General features: G+C 39.6%; 3 protein-coding genes across 3 annotated transcripts; 1 reads left to right on the forward strand and 2 right to left on the reverse strand.

Annotated features, from left to right (window-relative positions):
* Positions 1-315: 315 nt before the first annotated feature.
* Positions 316-12,669, forward strand: LOC103707724 (methyl-CpG-binding domain-containing protein 11). The gene is made up of 3 exons (XM_026804183.2): positions 316-688; positions 11,398-11,548; positions 11,704-12,669. Exons 1-3 carry the CDS (start codon positions 581-583, stop codon positions 12,396-12,398), a joined length of 954 nt encoding a protein of 317 aa, XP_026659984.2. The 5' UTR covers positions 316-580; the 3' UTR covers positions 12,399-12,669.
* A 754-nt stretch (positions 12,670-13,423) lies between these two features.
* Positions 13,424-23,568, reverse strand: LOC103707731 (putative phosphatidylglycerol/phosphatidylinositol transfer protein DDB_G0282107). Its single transcript, XM_008792345.4, has 4 exons — positions 23,179-23,568; positions 22,877-22,978; positions 20,189-20,349; positions 13,424-13,709 (listed from the first exon to the last, which is right to left on the reverse strand). The coding sequence occupies exons 1-4, from the start codon at positions 23,420-23,422 to the stop codon at positions 13,602-13,604; spliced, it is 615 nt and encodes a 204-aa protein (XP_008790567.2). The 5' UTR covers positions 23,423-23,568; the 3' UTR covers positions 13,424-13,601.
* LOC103707740 (ervatamin-B-like) lies at positions 23,452-26,410 on the reverse strand. The gene is made up of 3 exons (XM_008792354.4): positions 24,671-26,410; positions 24,403-24,541; positions 23,452-24,189 (listed from the first exon to the last, which is right to left on the reverse strand). The coding sequence occupies exons 1-3, from the start codon at positions 25,067-25,069 to the stop codon at positions 23,600-23,602; spliced, it is 1,128 nt and encodes a 375-aa protein (XP_008790576.2). The 5' UTR covers positions 25,070-26,410; the 3' UTR covers positions 23,452-23,599.
* Between the last annotated feature and the right edge of the window lie 82 nt (positions 26,411-26,492).

A 26,492-nucleotide genomic window follows, 5' to 3' on the forward strand; every position in this document is an offset into this window, starting at 1 on the left:
GGGTCGACAAATATTCACTAAATCAGCCGACTCGGAGGGTGCTGCCGATTCAGGTTCGGATGAAGACCGAGCGACTCCGACACCAACTCGGAGACCACGCGTCCAACTCCGGGGCAACGCCCGCCTGGGGTCGGATGGATGGATTCAGGGGAGCAGCACCATTCGAGGTCAAACCCGAAGGCATCGCATCGCCTCGCGTCGCCTCAAGCGCGCGCGTCCATCCGATACTCCAGAATTTACGATCCCAACCCATCGAGATTATGCGGGTCGCCAGAGCCTGCATTCGGATCCATTTCTCGATTTTTGACTCCCGGTCCCCCACCGTCACGCCGTTTTCGAGACCAGGAGATAAGAAAGAGAGAGAGATGCGGACACGGCGCTACCCCACCTAACACCTAAGCTCCCCATCTCTCATCTTTCAATCTAATCCAATAATCGCAGAAATACAGGACGCCGTGACGGAGGGGACGCCAAGTCGCACGCCCTTCTCGGATTTCGCACCCAGTTCTTCATCCGTAGGACCGTATCCGAGGGCGGGACATTTTCCGCCCCAGGCTAGCGAGCGAGAGAGCGCAGAGTGATGGCAGATAAGGGAGCGGAGGCGATGGCGGAGACCACACCGGCGGCGGAGGAGAAGCCCGAGGTCGTGTCGGTGGAGCTCCCGGCACCTTCCGGCTGGAAAAAGAAGGTTGCTTTCCAATTCCCCTCCCACTTCTCTCTTGTTGCTCCTCCTCTCTCCCCCCCTCCTCCTCCTCTTCTTCGTGTGTGCGTGCGTGCGTGCGTGCGTGTTTTTTCCTTCTTTAATTTGTTTTCGTGACTAATTTTTCTTCCATGCTCCCATCTTTCGTGCCCTATGTGCTCTATTTGTGGCCTCCGCTCTGTTCGCTAGGGTTTCCGAGCTTCTCTTCTGCGTCTCTAGGGGTTTCGTGCTTTGAATGAGCCCTGGAGGAGGCCGAATTAGGGTTCTGAGTTCGGAGGCCTTGAGACACTTGTGTCTCTGAATGTTCTTTTTCTAACAACAACAACAACAACAACAATATAAACCCCCTCAGTTGGCTAGGTAGGGTCCAGTAAAAGTATTTCTTCATAATTGACGCTTCTAGGAGATACGAATGAATGATTTGAAACCCCACCACGTTTCCTCTGAAAATTGAACCAGTCCGGGAATGCTCTGTTCTATTTCTCGTTTCTATTTCACTCTTAGTTGTTCCTAGTATATCCCCCGCAGCTCAAGGTGAGACCTTTCCTGGAAGTTGGCAGAGGCATTGTTGCTGCTTCCATTATCATACTGTCTGACTCTTGAGCTATGCATGTTGGCCCTCCTTGAGCTGCATATGACACAGTTGAACTTTTTTAACTGGGGACGCTCTCCTGAGTCATTTTCACGTGCTGATAAGGTTTCTATTATGGGGTTCATTGCCTCTACAGTACTCATCGTTGTACACCAGTAATTTCTGATTTCTTTATCGCGGAACTTGACGCTTCGTCCCTTATTGCTGATTTCTTTGAACCATCCATTGTATTCAGAAGCCAGAAAAGTAGCTTCTCATGCTGGTTAGTAAGTCAAATAAGAGGGAATATGGAAGTGTTATATGTTGGGGTTTGCGGGTGTGCATTATTGAAGAGGGAGCATATAGATAGTAAATTTCGTACCGGACTGATGTAGCAAAAAAGTTGCTTGACAAGAGGTGCTTTGTATAATTCAAGAAAGCATCTGAATGCCTTTTTTTTGGATAATTTTTTTTATAAGATAGGAAACTTAAATTTGTTTGATATGATGATTTCCTCCTTGTATTTGCAATGTCAAATACATTATAATTGTCAAGATCATATTTAAAATTCTAGGCACTTAAATGGATGGGCCCAAGAGTATATAAGCACCATAAGAGTCCTTAACCTATCCGATGTGTGACTATTATTCCTCAACACATCCTCTCACGTGTAGAGCTCGTCGGACGGAACTCGGAATGGAAGGCGACATGTGGATTAGTAAATAGGAGCATGGAGGTTCTGATAGGCAAGAAAGTTTAGTGGGCTTTGATACCACTTATCACGGGCTCACAACCACTTACCATGAGCTCCCAATCCAAAAGCTTAAGCTGTTGGGAGGAGGACCAGTCTAGGTTAATGAACTCATGTGGCACCTTTTTTTATTAGTCAATATGGAATATGACAATCTTTCTTACGCAATCTCATGACACTTTCATCATGGTAGGCTCCTACTTGAGAGAGGGAGGCCACCTATGGCTCGGATCCTACTCAAGCCTACCAGGTCCTCCTCAATCCTGGTATCCTCTAGTGAAGGGTCCATAACTAATAAAAGTTATGACACCAATGGGCTTGGCTCTGATACCATGTTAGTATCATGTCTAAAAATCTGGATGTTTAGATGGATGGGCCTAAGAGGATATAAGCGCCATGAGATTCGTAACCTATCTGATGTGGGGCTATTATTCCTTAACAATAATTGCGAATGTTTGTATAGCATTGCAGCTCATTTTATATTTCTTTTGCTAATATTGATTCTTTCAAAAGCTCAATATGGTTGTGGGATTAAATAGTCAAAATGTAAGGTTATTGGATCGACCAAATACGGTGGTCAAAGAGTGTTGTGTTGTGGGATCCACTTTCAAGAATGTGTTATCGAGCAGAATGGGTAAGCGGAATTCTGAATTGATCAAGCTGTTCTAAGAGATCAGAAATCATGTTTTGTAAGTTTTGGAGAACTTTGAAGTGAGAGTGAGTAGGTGGAAAAAGAGGACACTATCAAATCTTAGTTGGTAAAGGGCGGCCTAGTGCACGAGGCTCCTACTGTTGTGGGGTCTGGAGGTGAGGTTAGACGTACACAGTCTTATTCCTGTATATGGAGAGGCTATTTTTGAGTTTCGAACCCATGACCTGTTGATCACAATAGGCCAACCTCACTATTGCGCCAAAAAAGATTTGCCATCTTGGTACTGGACCCTATATAGATACCATGCTGGTACAGTATTGGTATACGACGTATCGAGACTCAGTACTCCCCTTCCTGCCAAATTTTGGTTTGGTACTAGTACAGGATGGGATGCCTAACATGGAGCGGGTATGTATTAGTACGACGAATCATGGCGCCAAGGCTCATCCTCACCATCAAATCTTAGTTTGTGTTGGAGTATTCCTTCCTACTTTCATTGCCATTCTTTCTTTCGTTGCTTGGGACTCATGGGATATGGCTTGTAATTATTAATGCAAAGGGGAGATAGTAGGTTTGTGTTGCCTACTTATTCCCCAACCCTTGCCCCCAAAAAATTTGAGAGATCTTTTGGATGGGGAAATCGAAGATGTCAGAAACTAATTGGCTCTTCTTGCATAGTTAGAGATTGCCAACAGGATGGACCCTAGGAATTGGAGATAACAGACATGAGATTATTCTATGTTATGATTGGGAGATAATAGCATATGATATTATTCTATGTTTTGGAGATATGAGCACATAAGATTATTCTATGTTATGAATCGGAGATAAGAGCATATAAGATTATTCTTTGCGGTCCTTTTGTATCTTGCTTCTAAAAACAAATTTATGCATTAGAAAGGGAGAGTTTTGACTGCGGTGTTAAAAGTCCAAGTTTTGTTTGGATTGCAATTTACTAGAACATCCTTTATAAAAAGAACTATGTGGTTGATAGAATTGAGGTTGAATTTATTGATCGATCATTTGCTCCTTCATTATTTCTTTTCAAAGGACTGAAGTACTGCATGCCAAACAAGGTCAGTGTGGTGCACATGTCATATGGTATATCATGCTCTGATACCGAGTCCAACAATTGGTGTGGATTAGAGTTTCGTTTATCTGGTAGGCACAAACCAGCACATACTATGCCAGTGCCATAGGTCATGGCAACAACAAAATTCTATGTCTTGGTGCTTAGCATGCGTCGCATACTATCCAGCATGGCATGATATGTACCATGCCATTGCCAAGCTAGCGTGATGCCAACACAAAGCTTTTAATCCTTGATCATGGGGTAATAATTGGCACACATAGTTATAGCATATATTAAATGCTTTTGTTTTCTAGCTGTTTTTTAACTTCTTTTTACATGTGCATGGACATGTTTTGTGCATGAAAAATAGTTTTTAAGCAATCTATGAGAACCAAGTACTGTAAATTATTAAATATATTCATGTTGGTTGCTGTTTAATATACTCATTACCAAAAGTAAAAGGACTTCCATACAAATTAACATGATAGAATCAAGTTTAGGCACTATGGATAGAAGTACACTTAAAATTTTGGGTATACGACCCATGATACAAAGTTATACTATATGTGCTTAATTGTGAGTTATATTTTGTTGTCATATAGATTAAATTTAGGGAATTCTCTGTAGGTATTATAAACAAAAATAAACTTAGTATTAATTATATAATCTGAAAGTCATTATGGCATAAAAAGAGTACTACCAAAGAGAAGTTACAGTTAGTGCATGCCCATAAATTATCTAATAAACAAATGAATGATACGGATAATAAGGTCCTGACAGTTATTTATTTCCTCTTCTTCTTGACATTCTTTTAATCTCCTGTTTCTTTTGGAATTTCTGAAAAAAGTAAATATTGGTTTCCTATCTATATATGATTTTTTTCAGCCTATCATGTGTTGTTAACAGCATGTTTAGAAACTTAGGAGTCTCTAGTGAATATCTATCTGATGAGTTCACTCATTAGGCTTCCTTGCATATGATACGATGTGCTGCTTACAGCATATTCATTGTGGGACATTCATGATCATGTTAACAGAATATACAAATCAAAAAATAACATTTCTACTACAATGACATTCGCAAACAAATGAAATTTGCATATAATTGAAAATTGTTCCAAGATAAGAAATAATAACAAAAATAGAGCTTGGTTTGTTTAAAATCATGAATTAATAATAAACATAAACTAATAATAGTTGGATCTTTCCTCAATAATGATAGAAAGATGATTTCTAAACTTTGATTTATGTAGGATGATGGTGATTTTGGCATTGTAAATATTTCTGATCCTATGGTTGGGTATCCAAAGCCTTGAAGAGACAGACTCGTGCTTCAAATAAGGCCAAAACAAGATCAACAAAAAAAAGGGTCTTTGATGGTCTGCTCTGAAATAGAGTAGCACATATTGGTGTGGTGTAATATAGATTAATTCAGACAAATATGCATGACATACAATGCTGTATCATGCTCTTATCTGTTTGGCACATATTGGGAGTTTAAATCTTGGTTCTCGTTTGATTGTGTTTCCGTATGAGTGGCTGGCTTTCTTATCCATTTGCAGGAGATATTAGTTTGTGTGCTGCTTGGAATATATTTCCTTATGACCTGGAAGAATAATGAAAAAAATCCTACATAAGGAGACACAGAAGAAAGCCACACTTTCTTCATGCTTTTGCCAAGGGAACAATTTATACTAGAAGAGTGAATTGTTATGAATATTGTCCTACTTGCACGGGGAATCTTGTTTTTCATTTTGTTTCATCTCTTTACATTTTTCATTTTTGTTTGTTAAAAATCATTTAGGGAATCTGATGGCTTCAGACTTTTTGGTTAGGATTTCCATCTCTATTTCTTATAGAAGTTTGTTTGGATGACCTTAGCTAGTCCTCTACTAGGTTAACTAAGTGTGGACTTGGCCTACAGGCTACTAGAGTAGTTCTTAGAGGTTTATTTGGCCTTGTATGGTAATACAAGCTAAGTTGGAGGGTTTATTGTGCTTTGTTTGTGAACCAACCCATGAGAAGGGCCCTTATCATGTTTGATTTATATATGTAAGTCCTTTGTAAGAAAACTTAGTCCCTTTTCTTTAGCTAAGGAGAGAATAGGAACTAACACCCTTAGCGGAACACCTCCTCTCCCCTTTTAGCTAGGGAAGGAAGAAGCTCAGCTTATGCGCTGCCCCATGCACATCATGGACTTTCTCTCTTCTTGTAATTTGTTAAAAGATGGGCAAGGGGTTTGGCTTTAATAACATAGAAATTCCTCTCACTCTCATAGTATCTATCTCCACAAACTCCAATCCTTCTAGCTTGCTCCTTAGAGTGTGCTAGGATTTAGAGCAACCATAGGAGAGGTGTTGGGTGGGTAAAGTGAGTTCAAGCAATGACTTAGCAAAGGCACATGAATTGTAGGTCATGCCTCATTGCATTTATGGTTATGTGGTTGCAAGATAATCTCAATCAGATTGCATATATAGATCATATGTGATAGGTATGCGTGTGACTCTATTTTACTTGTATGCTTTGTTAAGAGGAAAAATATGCATGCTACTCTTGATCTTGGATGCATTGTTTGATCTTTAAGTTGCTTACATGCAACATGCTTTGGAATATCTACTAGTATTCATGAGGGAAGATGGTAAAGGGGTATCTCTCACTGGATGGAACATACCTCATGGAAAAATGAAGCTACAAAAACATAGCCATGTTGGTCAACATGGTTAAATCATCTTTCTATATTTGGATTGAGGAAAGTGAATTGAGGATGCATAGCACTAATGATGTTTTACTGTATTGTCCATGGTATGTTGTACCAGTCCGAATCGGACAGTATAGGGCGTACCATACCGGTATCTGGTACGGCTGACATACCGACACTCGATACACAAAAAAAATTCGTACCGTACTGTACTGACGCAATGCTAGTGTGGCATTGATACGGGGTCCGGTGCCGAGACGGCGAACCTTGGTATTGTCATTTAATCGCTGTTGTGCTACTTGAGCTGATTTTTGGGGTATTTTCTTGTAGGCCAGTTATGCGACTTTAATTGATCATGTGGCCTTTCAATTGTTAATATGATTTTTTTAATGAGTGAGACATGCTGGTCTTTTTAATGCAACTAAACAAAGTTTAAATACTCTTATGCTAAGCTTGTTATTTGTTAAGATATCAAGTGAGCTTAAAAAGCTTTGTCAGCCTTACTAATCAACCACAAGAGGAGTTATTCCTTTTATTTTTTAGATTCATTCAGTTTGATAGTGTGCAAGGGGTATGGTGTAGTAATCTTATTTCTTGCCTTTTTCGAATACTTTTTTGGGTAAATTATAGGTATCTTATATCCTGCCTCCTTTGGGTGTACTTGGTGCATAACTCCCACACATCTAAAGAGAATGTTTGGTGATAGATGGAGTGGATTTGTTTGGGAAAGTTGGAAATAATTGACAATAGGTAGAGAAACAAAAAAGGAAATGATTATGCAATGCATACTAATTCAATGTAATTCTCTTTGATAAGTATTGCATGATAGACGAAGATATATTCATGGAAATTTTATATCTAAAATGAATGCCTAACGCTATCAAGATCTCCAAGGGTGGCATTCCCTAAGGACCTTTTAGAAAACTATGAAGCATGAACATGGATACAAGACATGAAGATGACATGATTTGGATACGTCCATACGACAAATCTTGAAAAAGATATGATATGTCTCGGATAGGATAATGAATGAATCTATATATGTACACTTTTTTTTTAACAGTAAAGGGCATTTGTACATGGTAGATTATCAAAATAATGTATTCTATAATTTATACAATAGTGTCGATACCCAAAGACTTCATCATTTACTCACCATGCAAATTTAGGGACTACAATCCATACTCCTAATGGTAATGTAGCGTCCCAAACTCTAAAACTAACCATCCCTTGTTAAAGGGTCAACATTCCCAAAAGAGTAAATATAGCCCTCCCCTTCAACCTTGGAGGGATTGGAAAAGTACCTTAGGCTTAGTTGGTAGAATTGGGAGCATTGGAGTGCAGGGATGCGGATATTTTAGAAACATTTTTAGTAAGAAAGTGCTTAGAAAGCAAGTGCAATTTCAAGATTTTAGGAAGATTCCAAAGCGGATATGTTGCCTTAGAAGGTTCCAGCTGCTAAGATCTTAAAACATTGAAGAAGTATCCGAGGCCTTTTTAATTTGAAAAATGGGCTATTTAAGTTTTAAACACATCATAGAAATATTAGCCAAGTATCGATATCTGTACATATTTATTATGGACGCTGTGCTCCCTCATTTGAAAGTATGTTATAAGGAAACACAACATAAGGATAACACATGCAAAATTTGTTACCACAAAAACATACAAGGTTTTAAGCTTATAACACTTTTGTGCAATTGGATGGAGACCATCTTGCAATCTCATGACCATAGATGAAGGGGTCTGGCAAGGTTCATGGTATTGGTGCATGCTGTCTTGTACCGAGAGAACTCTATTGTATTAGTGCCCAATTGATGGTACGCATGACATACTGAGTGTTAGTATGCTGATCGACCCCTGTACCAGGCATACTGATATTGTACTAACATGGTATTGGTATAGGTTTTGATACCAAAATTGTGATCCTATGGCAAGGCCTTGGATTCTTGTATTCTCACTTAGTTGTCGCTTGGAGAATACATTGCTAATTGGATAAACTTCTAGGTTTTCCAAATTCTTAGATTCTATAAGGAACAAAAGAAAGAAGGGATAGTATATGGAGAGAGATACTATAAGGGAGAGAATGAACAATTTATGTGTTTTAGAGGTTGGTATATTCCCTTTCTTATATTGAAGAAGGTTGCCAAATAAAGATGTTGGTATCCTTTTCTCTTCTCTTGATCATACTAGTAAAGGGGTTGGTTAATTGGGAGGCACTCGCTTTAAGTAGGGCCTCTCCCCTTCCCCTTTTGCTCCAACCAAGAGAAGGCTAGAGGCAGTCCAGTATAGCTGGTCTCCAAACATGCAAGGTCCAATAATGGCTTTTTTTTAATATCCTCTCACATGTACGCCTACTAAATGGGTCCTAGATGCTTCCTGAGCAAGCGAAAGCTCATGCCTTCCTAAAATTGGATTGTATTACTGTGGAAGCTTTGGAACATTTATTGAAAACAAGCTTCAAGCTTATAGGGCCAAGTCTCCACATGGTTAACACAAAATAGATGTAGAAAAGGCCTCATACAACTTAACATACATTTTGAGGATTTTGCTAAGTGTACAAATGAGTTTTGGAATAAGCTGAATCGTCTACAGAGGATATGTCTATGTAGTAGGTTGGCTAGATTTAGGGATTCCAATTATAGGGCTTTAGGTGTATGATCAATCAAATTTTGATTCATATGACCTATCACATTCATATAAACCTTATACATAAGATGCATTTAACTTGTAGAAACGGTATTACAACAAACTCCCTAAGATAAATAACATCGTAAGATGCAAGTCTCTCTCCTTGTGATAGCTTGACTTTCTGCATTCTTTTTTCCTCGAGTGTAACTATAAACAGTGTTGCATGGACACAGACATGAGAATTGGATATAGATATGTATCCAAGTGTCTGATTTGGCAAGAGAAAAAAAAAGATTTGGGATACATAAAAACTAAGTATTAATAAATAAATTTAACAAAATTTTATAATGGAAAATCTAAATTATTAAAGTGTTCTATCTTCTCTATGGTTGGCAAATTGCATACATATACACATACACATACATGTATACATGTACGTCTTCAATCATTAAGCCTAAACTCCAAATATATTAGTAGGGAAATGATTTATATTATCACGATAATCATAGTTGTGGTTTCAATTTTCAACTTTCTATTAAATTATTTTTATCTTATCATTGAATATAAAAACACAGGTATTATTGTATCATGGCATAGATGGCTCATAGCATATATGATTATTTTGTTTGTTTATACAAATGAAAATATCTTTATAGGATAGAACTAGACATAAGAATATAAATGTATTATATGTTTTTAAAAGGAATATTTTCTTAGACATAAGAATCTATTGCAAGGTCCGCCGTATCGGTGGCGGCCCAGACCGGTACGTACCGGTTCCGTACCTGTACAGCAGTCGTACCAGCCGAGTTTTCAATAAAAAATTTTCAGTACCGGATCTCACGTTGATCTGGTACCGGTCCCAGCCCGGACCAGCTGGTACGAGCCGGTACGGCATACCATGATCTATTGCATTAAATGTATGGAGGAAAAAAGAGTTTTTTCATTATAAAAGCCAAGATTGCCTTTTGATGATTTCAATGGGACAGGGTAGGTGTACCTTTCCCATGGTACTCTTATAAAGTAAGTTTTTATCAGTAAAACATAATTTTTAATTTAGCGGTCAGTTGGAATGCTTTATAAAGAATAGGATCTCTCCCGACAACAAAGTATTTCATGGTTGTACCCAAAAAGATTATTGGTAACAAATAAAATAATTTTTATGTTTATTACATAGCTAATGTACAATATTTTTATAACTCAAAATAATTATTTTGTAAGTGTCACATCAGTCTAACTAATATGATGTTGAAATTTTTGAGTTGATAGTAGTTTGAAGTTTAAGAAGCATGACGACAATCAGCACGACACTTCCTGATGTCTAAATCCCCTCTTTCTCTCTCCCCCCTTCTCTCTCTCCCCTTCACTTCCTGACATGAAACAAATTTCTTTTTTCCACTCTCTGTGTCTAGTCAGGTGAACTAATTTCTTTCCCCCCCTCCCCCTCCTTCCCTTCCCGACATGGAACAAATTTCCCTTTCTCCTCTTTTGTGTCTAGTCAGGTGAACTTAACACGTGGTACTTTGTTTGACTGCCAGTTTTATGTTTTAACTCATAATGTTTAGCCTTTTACATTTAGTCTTGCATACAGTTAAGGGATTAAACAGAAAATGACCATTGACAAGAAAAAAAAGAAAAAAACCACTGAAATCAAGGACTGGATACAAAATCTCTAGTCAACAGGGATTAACATAGATTGATAGTCAATCCATGGGGCGAACCTAGTTCACCCGCTGGTGTAATTTATTATGAGCCGCTGGTGTAATTTATTATGATCCCATATTTGAATGGTTATTTTGGCTGCTTATGATGCTTTGGAAGCTGATATTAGAATTTGTACAATTGTCTATGTCCAGAAATTATACTGTCCGGAATTTTGTTCTTACATTTGTCTTTAATATATTCTTAGTTTTATTAGTATATAATGATGCTTTCAAGATATTTACTTCAAATAATCACTCTTTTTCCCGCCAGTTTCATTTTTTTCTTTTTTGTGTGTGTGTTGGTGGTGGGGGGTGGGGTTTGAAGCATGAAACCTTTCCCATAGGGTTGAAACCTAGTCCCACGTGACTATCACTTAAGTCGTCAGCCTACCAGTATTGATATCAAAAATGTTTTTGTGATGCACATGCTTTTGACATGCTGAAACCTGATGCAGTATGATATTGTTTCCATCTCCAGCATGCTAGATTTGCCCCATTGGAATTGAAAGCATACTGCATGATAAATCACTATGAGAATGATTCTTTAATAATCGAAATGTCATCATGATTCTCGTCTCACTGTTGTTAATGCTTATTGTTTTTCTGCTGTTAAATCACAGTTCACACCAAAGAAGGGCGGGACTCCCAGAAGGAATGAGATAGTTTTTATTTCACCTACTGGAGAGGAGATTAAGAATAAGAAACAGTTAGATCAATACCTAAAGTCTCACCCTGGAGGTCCATCTTCATCTGAATTTGATTGGGGATTTGGTAACGCTCTCTCTCTCTCTCACACACACACACACACACACACACACACACACACACAGAGACAGATATGTTGGTATGCATGTACGTGCAGTCATTGCCACATGCTCTGTCATTCGAAGTCCATGTTTTTCTCTCTCAATTGGCTTGTAATACAGGTGACACTCCTAGGCGCTCTGCAAGAATCAGTGAGAAGGCAAAGGCATCAGAAACCCCAGAAAGCGAGCCGCCAAAGAAACGAGAAAGAAAATCGAGTTCAAAGAAGGGAGAAAAAGGGAAAAAGGATATTGGAGATGGAGAGAATGAAGCTCCTGCAGAAAAAGAAGCTCCTGTAGTAGAAGCAGAAGGTGGTGCAGATGTTGGGATGAAAGAGATCAAGGATGATGTGGGCAAGGTGAAAGAAGATGCTTCTGCTCCGGAAGTTGTGGCGAATGAGGGTGCTGTTGATGATATGATGACAAAAGAGGAGGGTGCTGGACCAGAAACTATAGAAAACAAGAATGCTGCTGAGAAAGATTTGGTGGATGACACAAAGGAGGAAGAAAGGAAGAGTGAGGAGAAAAATGTGGACCAAGGAAAAGCAAGCACAATCGAGTATAATGCATCTGGGCCGGAGAGAGATGAAGAAAAGCAGGAGGCGGGAAAGGAGAACCCTGAGAGTGTTGAAGTGCAGCCTCCTCAATCTGGGCCTACTGTAGAGGCATCAGCTGAGAAAGAAGTCAATGATGAAGCGGTCATGCCTCTGAACTGCAGCCGCAAGGATGAACTGGAAGACTCGATCTCCAAGGAAGTGCATTCTATGAATCATAATGAGTCGCAGCATCCACCCAAGGCTTCCCCTGTTAATTGTTAGATCTTACAGTTTCTAGGCTATTTTGGGCTGCAGCTCTGTTTCCTAGCTTCTTGGGTTGGTCATGTATTTGATTGTATGCCATGGTCCCAGTTTAGGAATTGTAACTTATGCTTTAATCGTCATGTATGTGCTATTAGGTTCTGCTGCTGCTGTCATTGTCATCATGTTTTAACCCATTCATCCTAACATGTAAACTCATTTTACTTAACATGTTATAGTATTTAGCTATGTATCACTCTTGTTGATGGGATGCAGAAGACTTTCATGCGTAGGCCGGTATGAGTTGGATTTGCTTATTTAGGCTGCAATAGTGTTGCATCGGGAAAATGCTGGATGCCGTTGTTGGATGCTGAATAATATTTCTATGGAATGATGGGTAATATTGGTCGTTTGGATATTCAGAACTTTTTTTTTTCCTGTTCTTATGGATGAAGCTAATCCCTCGTATCTGTGCTGGTTGCAAAATAGTTTTATCCAGGTTGTGTATGAGCACATACTTCTGATTTGGGGCACTCACTCGGATTACATTGCCTACCAATTTATGCAGACCTTTCCATCAAAAAGAAAAATTAGAGAGAATTTATGCAGACCTGCCTCCTCGCTTCCCTAGCATTTCTGTTTGCAAAGTGGTAATATCATGAACGCTTACAATTATGCTACACTTCAGCAGCTCCGCGCAGCTAACCCGCCTGAAAGTGAGATCATCAGCGAAAGTCCTGGCATGATCAACAAAGAAATCCATGTGTTAATAAGTCAGAGCTGGATGGATGTCCGATCCATTTCGGGCTTAGCCAGGTAACCAAGTTCCATGATTACAAACTCTTGGGGTGCCTGAAAAACCCAAATTTACACAATGTCCTACTATCTATTGAACTCTTTTGAGACCATTAATTTGCTGTATCTGTAGCTTCATGCCAGTTAAGAAAAATCCTTATGTCAGATTCATGGCGCAACAACATTTCCAGGAGTCCACTGATTGTATGGTGCATGTTTGCTGCTCCTAGAGCTAACCACAAGACAAAAAATAACCATCCAAGGATTTGCAAGGACAATCATATTTCTCATCATTATCGAATGGTGAAGTACTTAGCCTTGATACAGCTGACTTGTAACAAAACCTAAAAGCAGGACCATGCCCATGGTGCAACATGTACATACATATGCCTAAGGCCAAAACACATTTGATGGTTCATCTTTCCTCGTTCAGTTATCAGCAACTTGGGACATGAATCCAATACTAAAATCAAAGTTGATGCATGTCAACTGGCTACCATTCTCTCCAACCATCCTCATGATAAGTGTGTAAGAGCCCTGCAGTGGAATAGACGAGGAATTAAAAACAAAAAAATTAAAGCAAATAGAATATGCTGCCCCCCTTATCAGTTCCCTAGAATTATATTATCATATTAGTTCAAGTAACTTGATTTATGACGTGGCAAATGTAATGATTAATGAAGAGAAGCAGCCACACAGGCATCCAGGGGAAGGTTGAAAAATAATAAACGCAAAGATTAATTAAATGATGTATGTTTGTTATTTCTTATTAGCAGTCAAAAGCAATTTCAAATGTCTGGGAGAAACGGAGCTGCAACAGAAACACATGCAGTTTTTTATGTCTCAGGATACACACCTATGAAGCATGATGTCAACAATGCTGAAAATATAGCCCAAACTTAGAGAACATGTATGTATATATGCATGGTTCAACATAGGGTGATTAGAAATAAAATATTATATTTTGACTCCGATCTGTTATATCTCTCCACTCCCTTCTCCAGTCTTCTCCATAAATAGTTGGGATCTCTTGGTTGGGTCATCTAGGTTATTTCTAACAAAAATTAGGAGGCATATTAGTCGTAAGCTTTTGCATGAGTAGGAACTCAATGTGGAAAGATAAAAATTATGAAGGATCGGAGTCTACTTTTCCTCCAATCCTGACATTTTTGGGATATTGCAAAATGCAAATCACCTTCTTAGATGAGTTTTTGGCAAGGTTGGCCCTGGACTTTCCGCATGAGAGCGCCAAGCATACGTGATTGCATCCTTATCAATTTAGTCAAATCTATGACTTGTACCTAGAGATGGGCATCGAGTCGTGCCGTGCCGGGCCCGGCCCAGGCCCACCGGGCCACAGACTAAACGGGTCGTGCCTGGCCCGGCCTGTTACTAAACGGGCCGTGCCTGGCACGGCCCGCTTAGCCTAAAGGCTAAGCCCGGCATGACCCTAGGCCCGTGGGGTGGTGGGCCGTGCCGGGCCCTGGCACGAGACGGGCGTGCCTGGCACGGCCCATCATGGGCCGCGCCAGGCATGAGAAAAAAAATAGTCGTTACCCATAACGGCTATTTGTGGTTTTTACGCAAAATACCCCTCCCAACAGTCATAAAACGGCTAATTTGAGGGATATTTTGGGGAAAAAAAATTTGGAGTCATAAAACAGCTGGCTCGCGGGCCATGCCGTGCTTGGCCCACGAATCGTGCCAGCCCAGGCCCTTATGGGCCGTGCCGGGCTGGCTCGCGGGCTGTGCCGTGCTTGGCCCACGAATCGTGCCAGCCCAGGCCCTTATGAGCCGTGCCGGGCTCGGCCCGCGGGCCAGAAATTCTTAACCCAGCCTGGCCCCCTTTTATGAGCTGTGCCTAGCACGGTCCATTACTGTAGCAAGCGGGCCGTGCCGGGCCATGGATGGCCCGACCCAATGCCCACCTCTACTTGTACCCAAAAGATAGGGTTTTGGCTAGAACCAAATCATCATAGCCAAACTAGATTTGCTTAAAGCAAACTAATACTGACCAAAGTTCAGTTTCGACCTAGTTCTAGAGGTTTGGTCGGTTGTGTCCAAAACTAATGAAATATTCTATTTTTATTCACAATGTTGATATTCAATATCATTTTGGAGTTTATTTTACATTTATTTTAAATTTAGTGTCGTTTTAAGGTCATTTTTTTATTTCCTCAATTTAACATTGGCTACATGGTGTCAATATTAGGTCATCTTGTAGTTTTGAATTAAAAAAGATATATTTCTGAATTGTAGATCAAACCTATGAGAAACAAATTCTTTCCTAAATTAAGCATATATGCTTTAATAAATTAAAAGCATTTGAGTCTTTGGCATTAAAAAATCTAGAAAAATGTATATTTTCCTAGATATAAGGGAACCTTTTGAGATTTTAAAAAATTACCAAGGAGAAGTAAAAATATAGGACAAACTTAAATTTGGATTGTTCTTAGCTTAAATCCTCAAGATATTTAAATGATATCAATCTAATCACTGTTTGTTGTACTTCACATATTGTAGGTTACATATTGGTACCTGGTGTTTGATTTATGGTAATTATTATATCAATTTTCATATGTATATGTAGTTCTATATGAACATATTATACTACAATAGGTATTTTCATGATTAAGCCTTCAAGAGTAAGGTTATTGTCCAATAGTTTTTCCTTAATGTTTCATTGGTTTTCAAAAGTTATATAATTCTTCTTATCTTCAGGCAACCATAGAAACTTTAAATTTGGTGATCACAAGCAATATGATATTCCATAAGAGGAGCAAGGAGTTGGATGGCAAGGGTCTTTGGTTCTGCCAAATTTACTTGGGTGGACAACTATTTCATTCTCTGAAAAGCTTATAGAAAATTTTTAAATGAAAACTTTGTTGAAAAGATAATATCAAGTTATCTAACTACCTCTCCAATGTCTATTTCTAGATGATCGTTCAAGGGAGGAGAGAACCAAGTTGAAATAGTATCTAACTAGTGGTTACCTCAGCATGTCCCAGCATCGAAAATGCTTGTAGGAGGTCCGACAAATTGTGAAGAAGCACTTCGCTGATTTTAAGGCAATGAAGCAAAAGATTGCTGAGAAGAGGGTGAAGGTGGAACACTAGGCAGCATAGCCACCATTACATCATCACTTCAAGGATCTCGAGGGCACTGAGAAGTTCGTGCCAAATGATGAGGAGGTGCAAATTCAAGCTACCATTCAGGCAAGTCTGAATGACCAGTAGCAATGGGATGAGTTGCCATGCATAGGGCTCGATTTCAGTCGGAACTTCTTAGAATGAATCAGGCTCTATTTTCGAGACCGTCAAGGTAGATCTAAGGTTTAGGAAGTCGTCGGCAAAGGTGGCAACCAGTTAGCATCCATGTTTGGATCCTTAGGAAGCAAGAAAGGAAGAAGTTCTCCAGGGTGATTCTGTCAAAGCCCATTATTCATGATCTAGATCCACGTCTTCTCGAGCAAAGATTCGAAGCAGCAAAGGATAAGCACCATGTTAATTAAGGACAAGAAGGATATCTGGAGAGCCATTGTATCATGGTTCTACTTGAGTCACATACTGGCTAATATGGGAGACAACACATATTATCAGTCTGCCATTGCCTTATCCAATGCACCAGACTACGTGTGGATCTGCCAAGTCCGAAGGATATCTATGGTGATCTTTTGGACAACAATAAGGGAGAGTTGTAGAAATGGATAGCCTGCCACTAGAGTAAGTGGGACACGTATGGGTTGATTGTGATGTATAATGGTTGGACAGATTCCAGCAGGCTTTCTTTCACAAGTCAATTGATGCTTATGATCCAGTGCACGACATTCAGTACATCCTCAAATTGATGGGGGAGATGATTGATTAGATAGGAGAGCATAATATCGTGTAGGTAGTCATTGATAATGGCTCATAGTATAAGGCCGTTAGAGAGATCTTGATGGACAGGTGGCCACATATTCTAGAATCTAGACCCCATGTACTGTACGTTGCATTAGTCTCATATTGATGGACATCGAAAAGATTTGCAGCGTGAAACAAGTCATGGAGTCAACCCAATTCATTACACGATTCATATACAACCATGCATGGGTGCTTGCTTTGATGAGAAAGTACATAGAGAGTGACATCTTGAGGCCAACAATCATACAGTTTGATATAAACTACATTGCATTTGAGAGCCTCATTGAGAAGAAAGCATGCCATATGTCAAATATTTGTTAGTGCTGAGTGACAAGAGAGTAGATACGCCTAAGTTGGCACTGAGAGGAGTCACATAGGAGTCATATAGAAGGTTTGGTGACAAGCTAGTAGTTTTGGCAGTGGGTCAATAGGATTATGAAAGCTATCAAGCCATTGTATAGAGTGCTAAGGGTAGTGGATAGTGAGAAACACTTCTAGATGGGCTTCCTCTACCATATGATGATAGTTGCCAAGGTCTAGATCAAGGAGGCTAACCCAAGGTATGCAAAGGAGTACAACTGCCATCATTGACCAAAGGTGATGTTATCTGATGGGTAGAGAGTTGCATCTAGTAGGTAATTTTAATCATTTACCTGTTCATCATATATTGTTGTGTGTTTTGAGTACAACTCTATACTAAATGAATTACGAACTGTATTGACATCCTACTATCTGAACTCGAGATTTCAGTACACCATTCTTGGGATAGGCATGGATAAGGGACTTCCGACTGCCTTGCGCAATATTATTTATAAGATGGAGCCAGATTTGGAGGTCGCTGCCCTATGTCTAGAAGAGGTAGTTAACTTTGTCAACTTGTCTAAATAATTGACACCGTATAGTATATATCTTTTCCACAAATGAAAATGTTTAGAAAGGGCTTGAGCAGCTTCGACGATTCAATGGCTATACTAAGAAAATAGAGAATGAGTCCAAGTATTTTAAGATATAAACTACAATTGTTACTTAGATGTTATACAAATAGTATTTAGTAGTGTTTGATATATAGTTTTCTTAAGTGCTTTTGCAACCAAATGACGGAACCTAAGATGGCTGGTGATTTGGATTCTCTCATATATGATTTCCTCCATTGGTTGTGGGCACAATTAGTCTACCTTCACCCTCATGCAAGCAAAAAAGGAACCATCACATGTAGAAGCGGTTGAATTATCTTGTGTACGCCCGCTACAATCTACGTCTATGGCTAAGCTGTATTGAATAGGAAGTCAAACTGAAGTACAATGATCTGCTTTAGAATGACTTCGTGTATGACAAAGAGGATCCAATGATTGGGTGGCTTGAGAGCCAGCAGCAGGAGATGAGCCATGATTACTTCCTCAACCAGCCAATTTTGTAGCCAGAGAGGCTAGAGTGGACGTGGAGCAATGATAGAACAACATATTCCATGCTTAGATTTAGCCGATCAGCCATAGGGTTTGGCAGGGAGCCGATCGTTGCATAGCTCCATGTCGGAGACATCCTTCTAGCAGTTTGATCAAGAGATGCTAAGAAGAGGCCACTATGGTACCTGGTCTAATCAGGCTAGAGGGCCTAGTAAATCCTCCCAGCAAAGTAAGGTCAAAAAGATAGTTGTTCAAACCAACAAGAAAGAAAAAATATAGTTGCAAATGGAGTAGTATCCCTGGATGTATATAATTTTGAGTCACACATTAGACCTTATTCCATACCAATAGCATCTAACTCATTTGCACATGGATCGTCTGAGGCATCGTATTTGGGTGATTACCATCCTTTGCAGCCATAGCCATCTTTCGAGCCGTATTTTTCTATCGGCATATTCGGATGGCTAGCCTAGTCTCAGACAGATAACTCCTCCCAGAATAGCTATCTAGTGGATTACAAAAGGATCATAGAGGCCTATCGCAAGATGGATCTCTTAGAGAGTTGGTATGATGCTCCTCCGGAATACTGTTATGATCCTGACATCTATAAGTCACATCAATACTCCACTAGATTTTAGACATCAATATATATTTTATGCTTTTAATATATTAAAATCTATTCAATTTATTGTATTGTATGTGTTTATAAATACACAGGTTGGTCTACTCCAATTCCATTTTATGATAAAAAGACATCACAGCAAGGTTAAAACCACAAATTAGACAACAATCCCAATAAAATTATGACGTACAAATCCAAAAAATTTGAAAAAAGAAAAAAAGAAAAAAAAAACAAAATAGTGTAATGGTCAGCTGATCGGTATGCCTTGATACAGTAGCGAATCAGCACTGTATCGATACCGTGCTGTACCTATGGCCAACCAGTACAAATTCTGGTACCGACTCGACAAACCTTGGTATGAGTGGATGTAGAGGTTTTCCTTGCCACCTAGAATAGACCATGCCTCCGTCATTGTCATATAGTGCACCACATGATGGGGGAGGTTCTCATTCGTTCTCATTCACCTTGTCGAGATGATGAATATAAAGAAAACTGAGACTACTAGTGTTGTCTAGCCAATAAAGGGTGTTGATTCAGTCATTATATGGCAGGCAGAAGATTGAAAATAGGGTATGACATGATATTCCTCATTAAGCCAACAAATTTATTTTGTTAGGACTTATCATCAAAGATTGAAAATAGGGTATGACATGATATTCCTTGATGTTTCATGAACATCAGTTACAATGCCAAGGTACTTAATCCGATGAAACAAATTGAAAAGCTTTTAAATTTTTAATTATTCCATTTTTATTTCATTGTTATTTGTTTTTGGACTTTGAGGGGACATAGTCTTTGCAAACCCCCCTCCAGCAGCAAATGGACCCTACCTCTACATTTTGGTATGACAAAGAAGTTGAATCTTCAAATTCCTCGGTTTTCCCTTTCTCCACTTGGCAGCTCCGAAAATGAAACCAAACGAATTTGGTAATTTGACAACCATACCTGGCCTAAGTTGTTTCTTTAAAAGGATTACCCAAGTATTGGACGCTACTTGCCATTATATAATCAGTCCCACAATTTTTGATTTTACCAACAATAACAATGGAATAGATGAAATAAAAAGATGAAAACCATAGTGCATCTTACTGGTGGAGCGTATGATGGAAGTATCTCGTCATGGGATAACATGAAATCACCAATTGATACTGGGCAAGATGTCTCTTTGCAAAGGTCACGAGTCTCTTTGTGAATATGCATCCCCAAGTATTTGACATCAAGAACCAATTTCCCCTTGGATATGGAAACTCCTGCATCAAAACATTAAGAATGGCTAATCATGTTAGGCATAATAAACAATCTAAGTAACTTACTGCATTACCAAAATATCTTTGCAATAACACAAGGCATTAATAAAAAAAGCCGGTTAAATTTGTATCATAACATGATATTTTTATTTCCCTGAACTAGTTATGTTATTTTGCTAAGGCAACTAAACAAACTTTCTTGCTTACCTTTTTAGGAAATAGCGCAAACTAAAAATTCTTGCTTTCTGAAGAAAAGAAAGAAAAGTAAACAAAGGAAGATACATCACAATGAAAAAATCTCAAACTTGTAATGATAAATAAGCCGTCACTTTTTACCAGAACAGAAACCTAATCAATCTCTCCTTGACCCCCATCCCAAATGTAAAGACAATGCACTCACAGCAAATAATGCTAAAAAGAAAACCAAGAGAAAGACTCTGAAGGTGAACTGGGGAGTAAACCAGAAAAAGAAGATTCTTCCTCCAATATCCAGGATACATGCTTTCCTTGGATATATGCTCCATACGTATAGGTAAACTGTAGAGACTAACAACAAATGAACCTTCAAATATGGAAAGATTAAAGTATAGCAATGTTAACCATGGAAATGAAGGCCTTCGATAAGGACAAAGGCTGAATTGAATGGCCAACTAAGTGTCATCAAGCATTGCATGAGTACAACATTGTGGACTAATCAAATGAACTGTTTATAGTACTAAAAGACCAATCGAAACCTCATACTTGAACTTTCCTAAACTAGTTTGGACACCAAGCTTGTCATGACTGTTACTTATCATGTTCCAGGAGGTGATGAAGCCTTTTAGTTTAGATTCTGCACCGCCCTGGGTATTAAGCACATAATAGTAATGCAGCAGAAAAGAGGAAAAAAAGAGAGAAACTAGGCACTTCTTGTTTCGAGGTTTTGAGATGTAAAAATGTTTTGCAGACATAGGCACATATGTTAAGTACATTCTTTCATTCTTTCATACTATATTTAATGAAAATGCTGTAGTTCTTTATTTAGAGGTTATCTTAAAGAGTGACGCAGCAAATTTTAGGGGCTATCTTACAGTGGGAAGCTGTAGGTGAGTACATAGTATAAGGGAGGATCGTCACTACACCCATTGTTTCATATGTGAAGTTTTGAACTCCATCAATGGAGTTGAGCCCAGAGGAAAGAACTTCTGTCACAAGTGAGAGTGCATCAGTTATTTTGCATAAAGTTTTATGACACGAACTCCAGAAAGGTAACTATATATTTTAAAATTAGTATTGCAATCATTGCCCCTTGAATTGGAATGTAGCATATAAACCCATTTATATGTTATATCTACAAATGGCAAATTAATATACATATATACTTAAAAGACAACAAATATAATCCGACCTAACAAATTACTATACTTACAAACTTGTTTTTAAGCGTATATGTATGGCCCCTTTTCAATATCTACTTTAATGAAAATCAACCTAATATTTGGACTATAGATAAGCTGCTCACTCTTTGGTATGGCTTTAGTAACACTGTTATGGCTGTGCTATGACCATGGCCTGAAATAGGCATCTGCCAATACACTATTATGATGAATCATTTTGTGGTCCGAAACATTCAGAAACATATCTTCAGATTAATTTATCACGATGTTAAAATGGACATTATTTGGCATTATAACCAGTTATAACAACAAAACTGTATTTTTATGATATTATAGATCTAAATTATATATTATTAGGAATGAAATTCAAAGTATATTGTTGGAGATTTAAACATTCAACATCATCATAACAGTCATATCATATATATCATGGCCATCATTTACAGCATGCTTTATATGGTTATAATATGAGTGAGTGTCTTGCAACCATAAGGACTTCAAGGAGATGTCTTTACCATCTAGAAAGAAAAATTTTGAATTTCCAATGAATACTTGATCAGTTGATTGTTTCATAAACTTCTTATATGACAACTACCTATACAATATCAACATCTAAAAGCTAACAATCTTTAATTTTACTAAAGCCCTTCTGAAAAACAAAACTTACTCCTATGCATATGTCAAAGAACTAGATTGAGGGTTCGCTCTATGTTCATTTGAGTAACTGCTGCCACCCTTTGGAATAAATAGCAGTGGGAGCTGATAATTGCACTTTATTAACTACTAGGACAGAAAAAGCAGCACTTGCAACAGCACTTGCCGTGTGAGATATATAACTTCAAAGCTTAGAGGGGATTTTGAATTCATTCCAAGCGAATAAGAAATAAAAAGTAATTTGACAAACTTGTCAAAATTAAAAATGCCCTGTTTTTGAATTATTAAAAATGCACTGATTTTTGGAACTGCTGATAGATGTGATGAACTCAAATCATGAATTAATGTCTGGTTTGGATTCATAACAAGCACCATTACTTTAATATAAACCTCAAGGATTTTCAAACCCAACATAAATTTAAGATAACGAATACTGCGTATGAGTGATCGAGGCAATGCTGTTGAGAAGTGCTCCGAGAAAGAGGGTGCAGGCTATGTACCGGTAGTTGCTGAGATTCTGAATGTAGCTGGCTTGCCTCGCACAACCGGGTCGGGAGTAATCTCTACCCCCGTGACCTTGACAGCATAGTCGGCTTTCTTATCTGCAATCGTTCAGCAGTCTCCATAAGAAGACGGCAACAAACTCATTTGTCTTGATTCAAGACATTCCTTCGGGACAGGAGAATATAAGAAGAAGAAGAAGAAGATGCATGCGTGCATGCAAATGGATGCAAGAAAGCAAGGGAGGGACACACAGAGAGAAGGAATTAAGGGTGGAATTAAAGTACACTCGCGCACTGACCGCAGTACTCGACGGCTTCAGGGTTGGCGTGGGCAGGCGGAGGGAGGAGGAGGAGGAGGCACGCCGCTGCCACAACGAGGGGGAAATGGAACCCTCCGCGTCCCTCCATGGCTCTCCCGGTGGATGGAGATTGGCGAATGGAAAGAGAGAGAATATAACACGCCAGATCAGAGAAGAGAATCTTAAAGCCGGGCGCACATCGCTTTGCGTGTTGACGAGGCAAAGTAAAAGCTAGCAACAACATCCCAGATGAGAGGAGAGAATCTTAATTTCTTTGTTTTGAACTAATAGGAGATGGATTGAATTAAGTTCGTCCATCCATGGATCATGGATCTTCTTTTATAGAACATATATTATTTGTAAGATTCCGACACTCATGTCGATAGATATCAGTAATTAATTTGCTAGTTGACCGCTGCTTCTACTTGAGAGGATAAGAAGCCAGCATAGCAATTCCACACAACCCTTGCTCATCGGGGATGCCAAGTCCCATCCTAATGTAACCCTGCTCCCCCCAGTCGGTGCCCCATGAATTCTTCACCATCCAGTACCTCTCCTCGCCGGCGGTTTCGTAGCCAACCACGGTCACTCCATGGTTGAGGTTCATCCCGCAGGGGCCGGTGAAGACACCCTCGGAGTAGAACTGAAAAGCAAACCCACCGGCATCGATGGCAGCAGAAACCGGCTGGCCGGCAACTGCTTGCAGCAGACACTGCTCGCAGCTGGCTGTCACGTTTCTGTACCCACTGATGGTTCCGACATGGTCAGAGAGCTTCGTCGTCTGGCATTGACCTTGCTTGCCATCGTAAGGGTAGTTCATTTCAGAGGTCAAGCCATGGTTCCGCCGGACGAAGTCAAAGGCCTGGTTCATGAATCCCCCGCTGCAGCCGCTGTTTACACCGTTCGTGTCGCAATCCACCAGCTCCTGCTCCGACAAGGGGACTAATTGGCCTGTCCTAATTTGGTTGACGCCCTCCACAGCTGCCACCGCAGAGAAGGCCCAACAAGATCCTGCAACCAACCAAGCAAACGAATGAATTGGTCGTGTGAGCGTCTACTAGAATGATGACGATAACGATGACGACGGTGGTGGTGGTGATATTTTATGCATGAGATGAGCCATGTCGCTTGATAGATAGAAGCCGATGAGGCTACATGCCTCTCAGAGAGAGAGAGAGAGAGAGAGAGAGAGAGAGATGCTAATGATCAGAAACGTTTGCCTACCGCATTGGCCTTGGTCTTTGACATTGGTGACTGCTCCTTTCTTCCGCCAATCTACACTAGGAGGCAGCACAGTCTCATCCTCGTGATCTGCTGCAAAGTTGTTCTCTCTCTTCAGTCTGCCCGAGTTCGGTATCTCTGCCTGGATGAGAAGAGCCGGCCATATGCTCAAGTGAGTTTAAGAAATCTTAAATTGTTTGGAAATCAGACAGCACGAGGAAGCTCGACCGGCCGGTGCCGATTAAATTAAACAGCACTCTCGATCGGTTACCTTCGGCGAGCTTTGACGACTATTGCTCAGGCACATGTACTTGGTCCTGAACTCCTCGCTCGTTAGGTCTGCAAATTTATTGTCTGTGAGCTTATACCCTTGGCTGATGGCGTTGAATTTGTCAATGAGCTGGACGTTGCTTTGGTAAACCTCGAACCGTCGTTCCTTCTCACTCCCATCCTTGTAGGTTCGACCATAACGAGCAAGCCATCGCTCATAACGCTGTCTCATAGGATCTAAGGTAGGTTGATCTCCGGAGCAGGAGGTGATCAGAGTTAATGCAAAGAATGCTACGACCAGGCGGGTGGTCAGCAGCAACTTGAGAGCGGCCATGGTCGCAGGAATATGGACTGTTTTGCTGAGAGAGACGCAAGAACCTCGACAAGCAGCATCAGACATGCATATCCATATAAGGCACTGGCATGGTGCTTATAATAATACGTCTATATTCGAACCTTGGAGCCTACTAAATGTCAAGAAACGGGGTCTGGTGCACACACCATTTTCGTGCACTCAAAGTGGTCTCCTCCACGATTCATGCATGCCACTGATGGTTGGAATTTGGAATTTCGTGTGCATTTACCCATTTTAAACCATGCAAATCTTGCTTTTTTCTTCTTCTTTTTTCTTTTTTTGGAGGTGAGGGGAGCAAAGCAGACAAAAAATGTCATATGAATAAAATGAACAAACGCACGCGAACGCTTGCCAAGATTTTTTATCCGCACATAAAATATCAGAGAGAGTCTTTAATTTATTTATCTACTATATGCACATGTAGCACACATGAAGGTTCATGATATACACACCCACACACATATGTTTGTGTGTTCATATAGGAATGCATGCAAAAATAAATTGTGCTCTATATAACTTGACAAATTAATTTGTTTCCTTGTTGATTGGAATGGTAGGAAAAAAAATTAGATTCAGATCGGGCTATGGACCTCATTTAAATGTAAAGCTGCAAATGAGTCGGGTTGACTTGTGAGCCGATCCACTTAGACACAATCCAACCTATTTTAGAGAATTCGTAGGGTCAGGTCGGGTTCTAAAATTGGATCCATTTCATTTTTTAGAACGAGTCTGAATTTACTGAATTCCGACCTGACTCGACTTGACCCGTTTGAATTTTGGATAATTTTGTATTTTCAACCCTACGACCTGATCCAAACCTAACTTAGTAAACCATTTAGGTCTTAAAAAGCATGAACCCTGTGTTGTTCTCTAAGTTATGCCTGACCAATATGCAAGTCCTATATGTGAGAAATATTTTATATTTCGAGTTTATAGCTCCAATTTAAAATATAGAATGATTTATGCAGTAGCGTTGCTTGGTTTTGAAGGCTTATTAAAGAGTAACGAGCATTTGTAGCAACAAAATAACAACTAGGGCTCGAAAAGACCTGAGTATGAAGAAATGGGATGTTCTCCAAATAATTTGATTTGATGAGCACCGCATGTTTTTGCAGCCAATCAACCTTATCTGGTTTGTGGTTTTTTTGTCCTTCAATATCCAAAAGGAAAGTCATTGAGGTTGCTTTGACACAATTATACTTTCAGATTCATTTGGACCCAATTCAGACTCGATTTTTTTAGGTTGGGACTGGGTTATGCATGAACTCGACCTGACCCGAATGATCTGTTGGGTTAGAAATTTTAGCAGTAGACCTGCCCCGACCCAACCCAATCCTCCATTGGATTGAGTTTGGGTCCAACATTAGGACCCAGATAAGCAACCGGGTTAGGTCGGGGTCACTTATGACCCAGTCCGACCTGACCCATTTGCATCCTTATATAAACATAACATTGAGAAAATATAAAA

Source organism: Phoenix dactylifera, chromosome 8 (genome assembly GCF_009389715.1).
Source record: "Phoenix dactylifera cultivar Barhee BC4 chromosome 8, palm_55x_up_171113_PBpolish2nd_filt_p, whole genome shotgun sequence".
Classification (NCBI taxonomy): domain Eukaryota; kingdom Viridiplantae; phylum Streptophyta; class Magnoliopsida; order Arecales; family Arecaceae; genus Phoenix; species Phoenix dactylifera.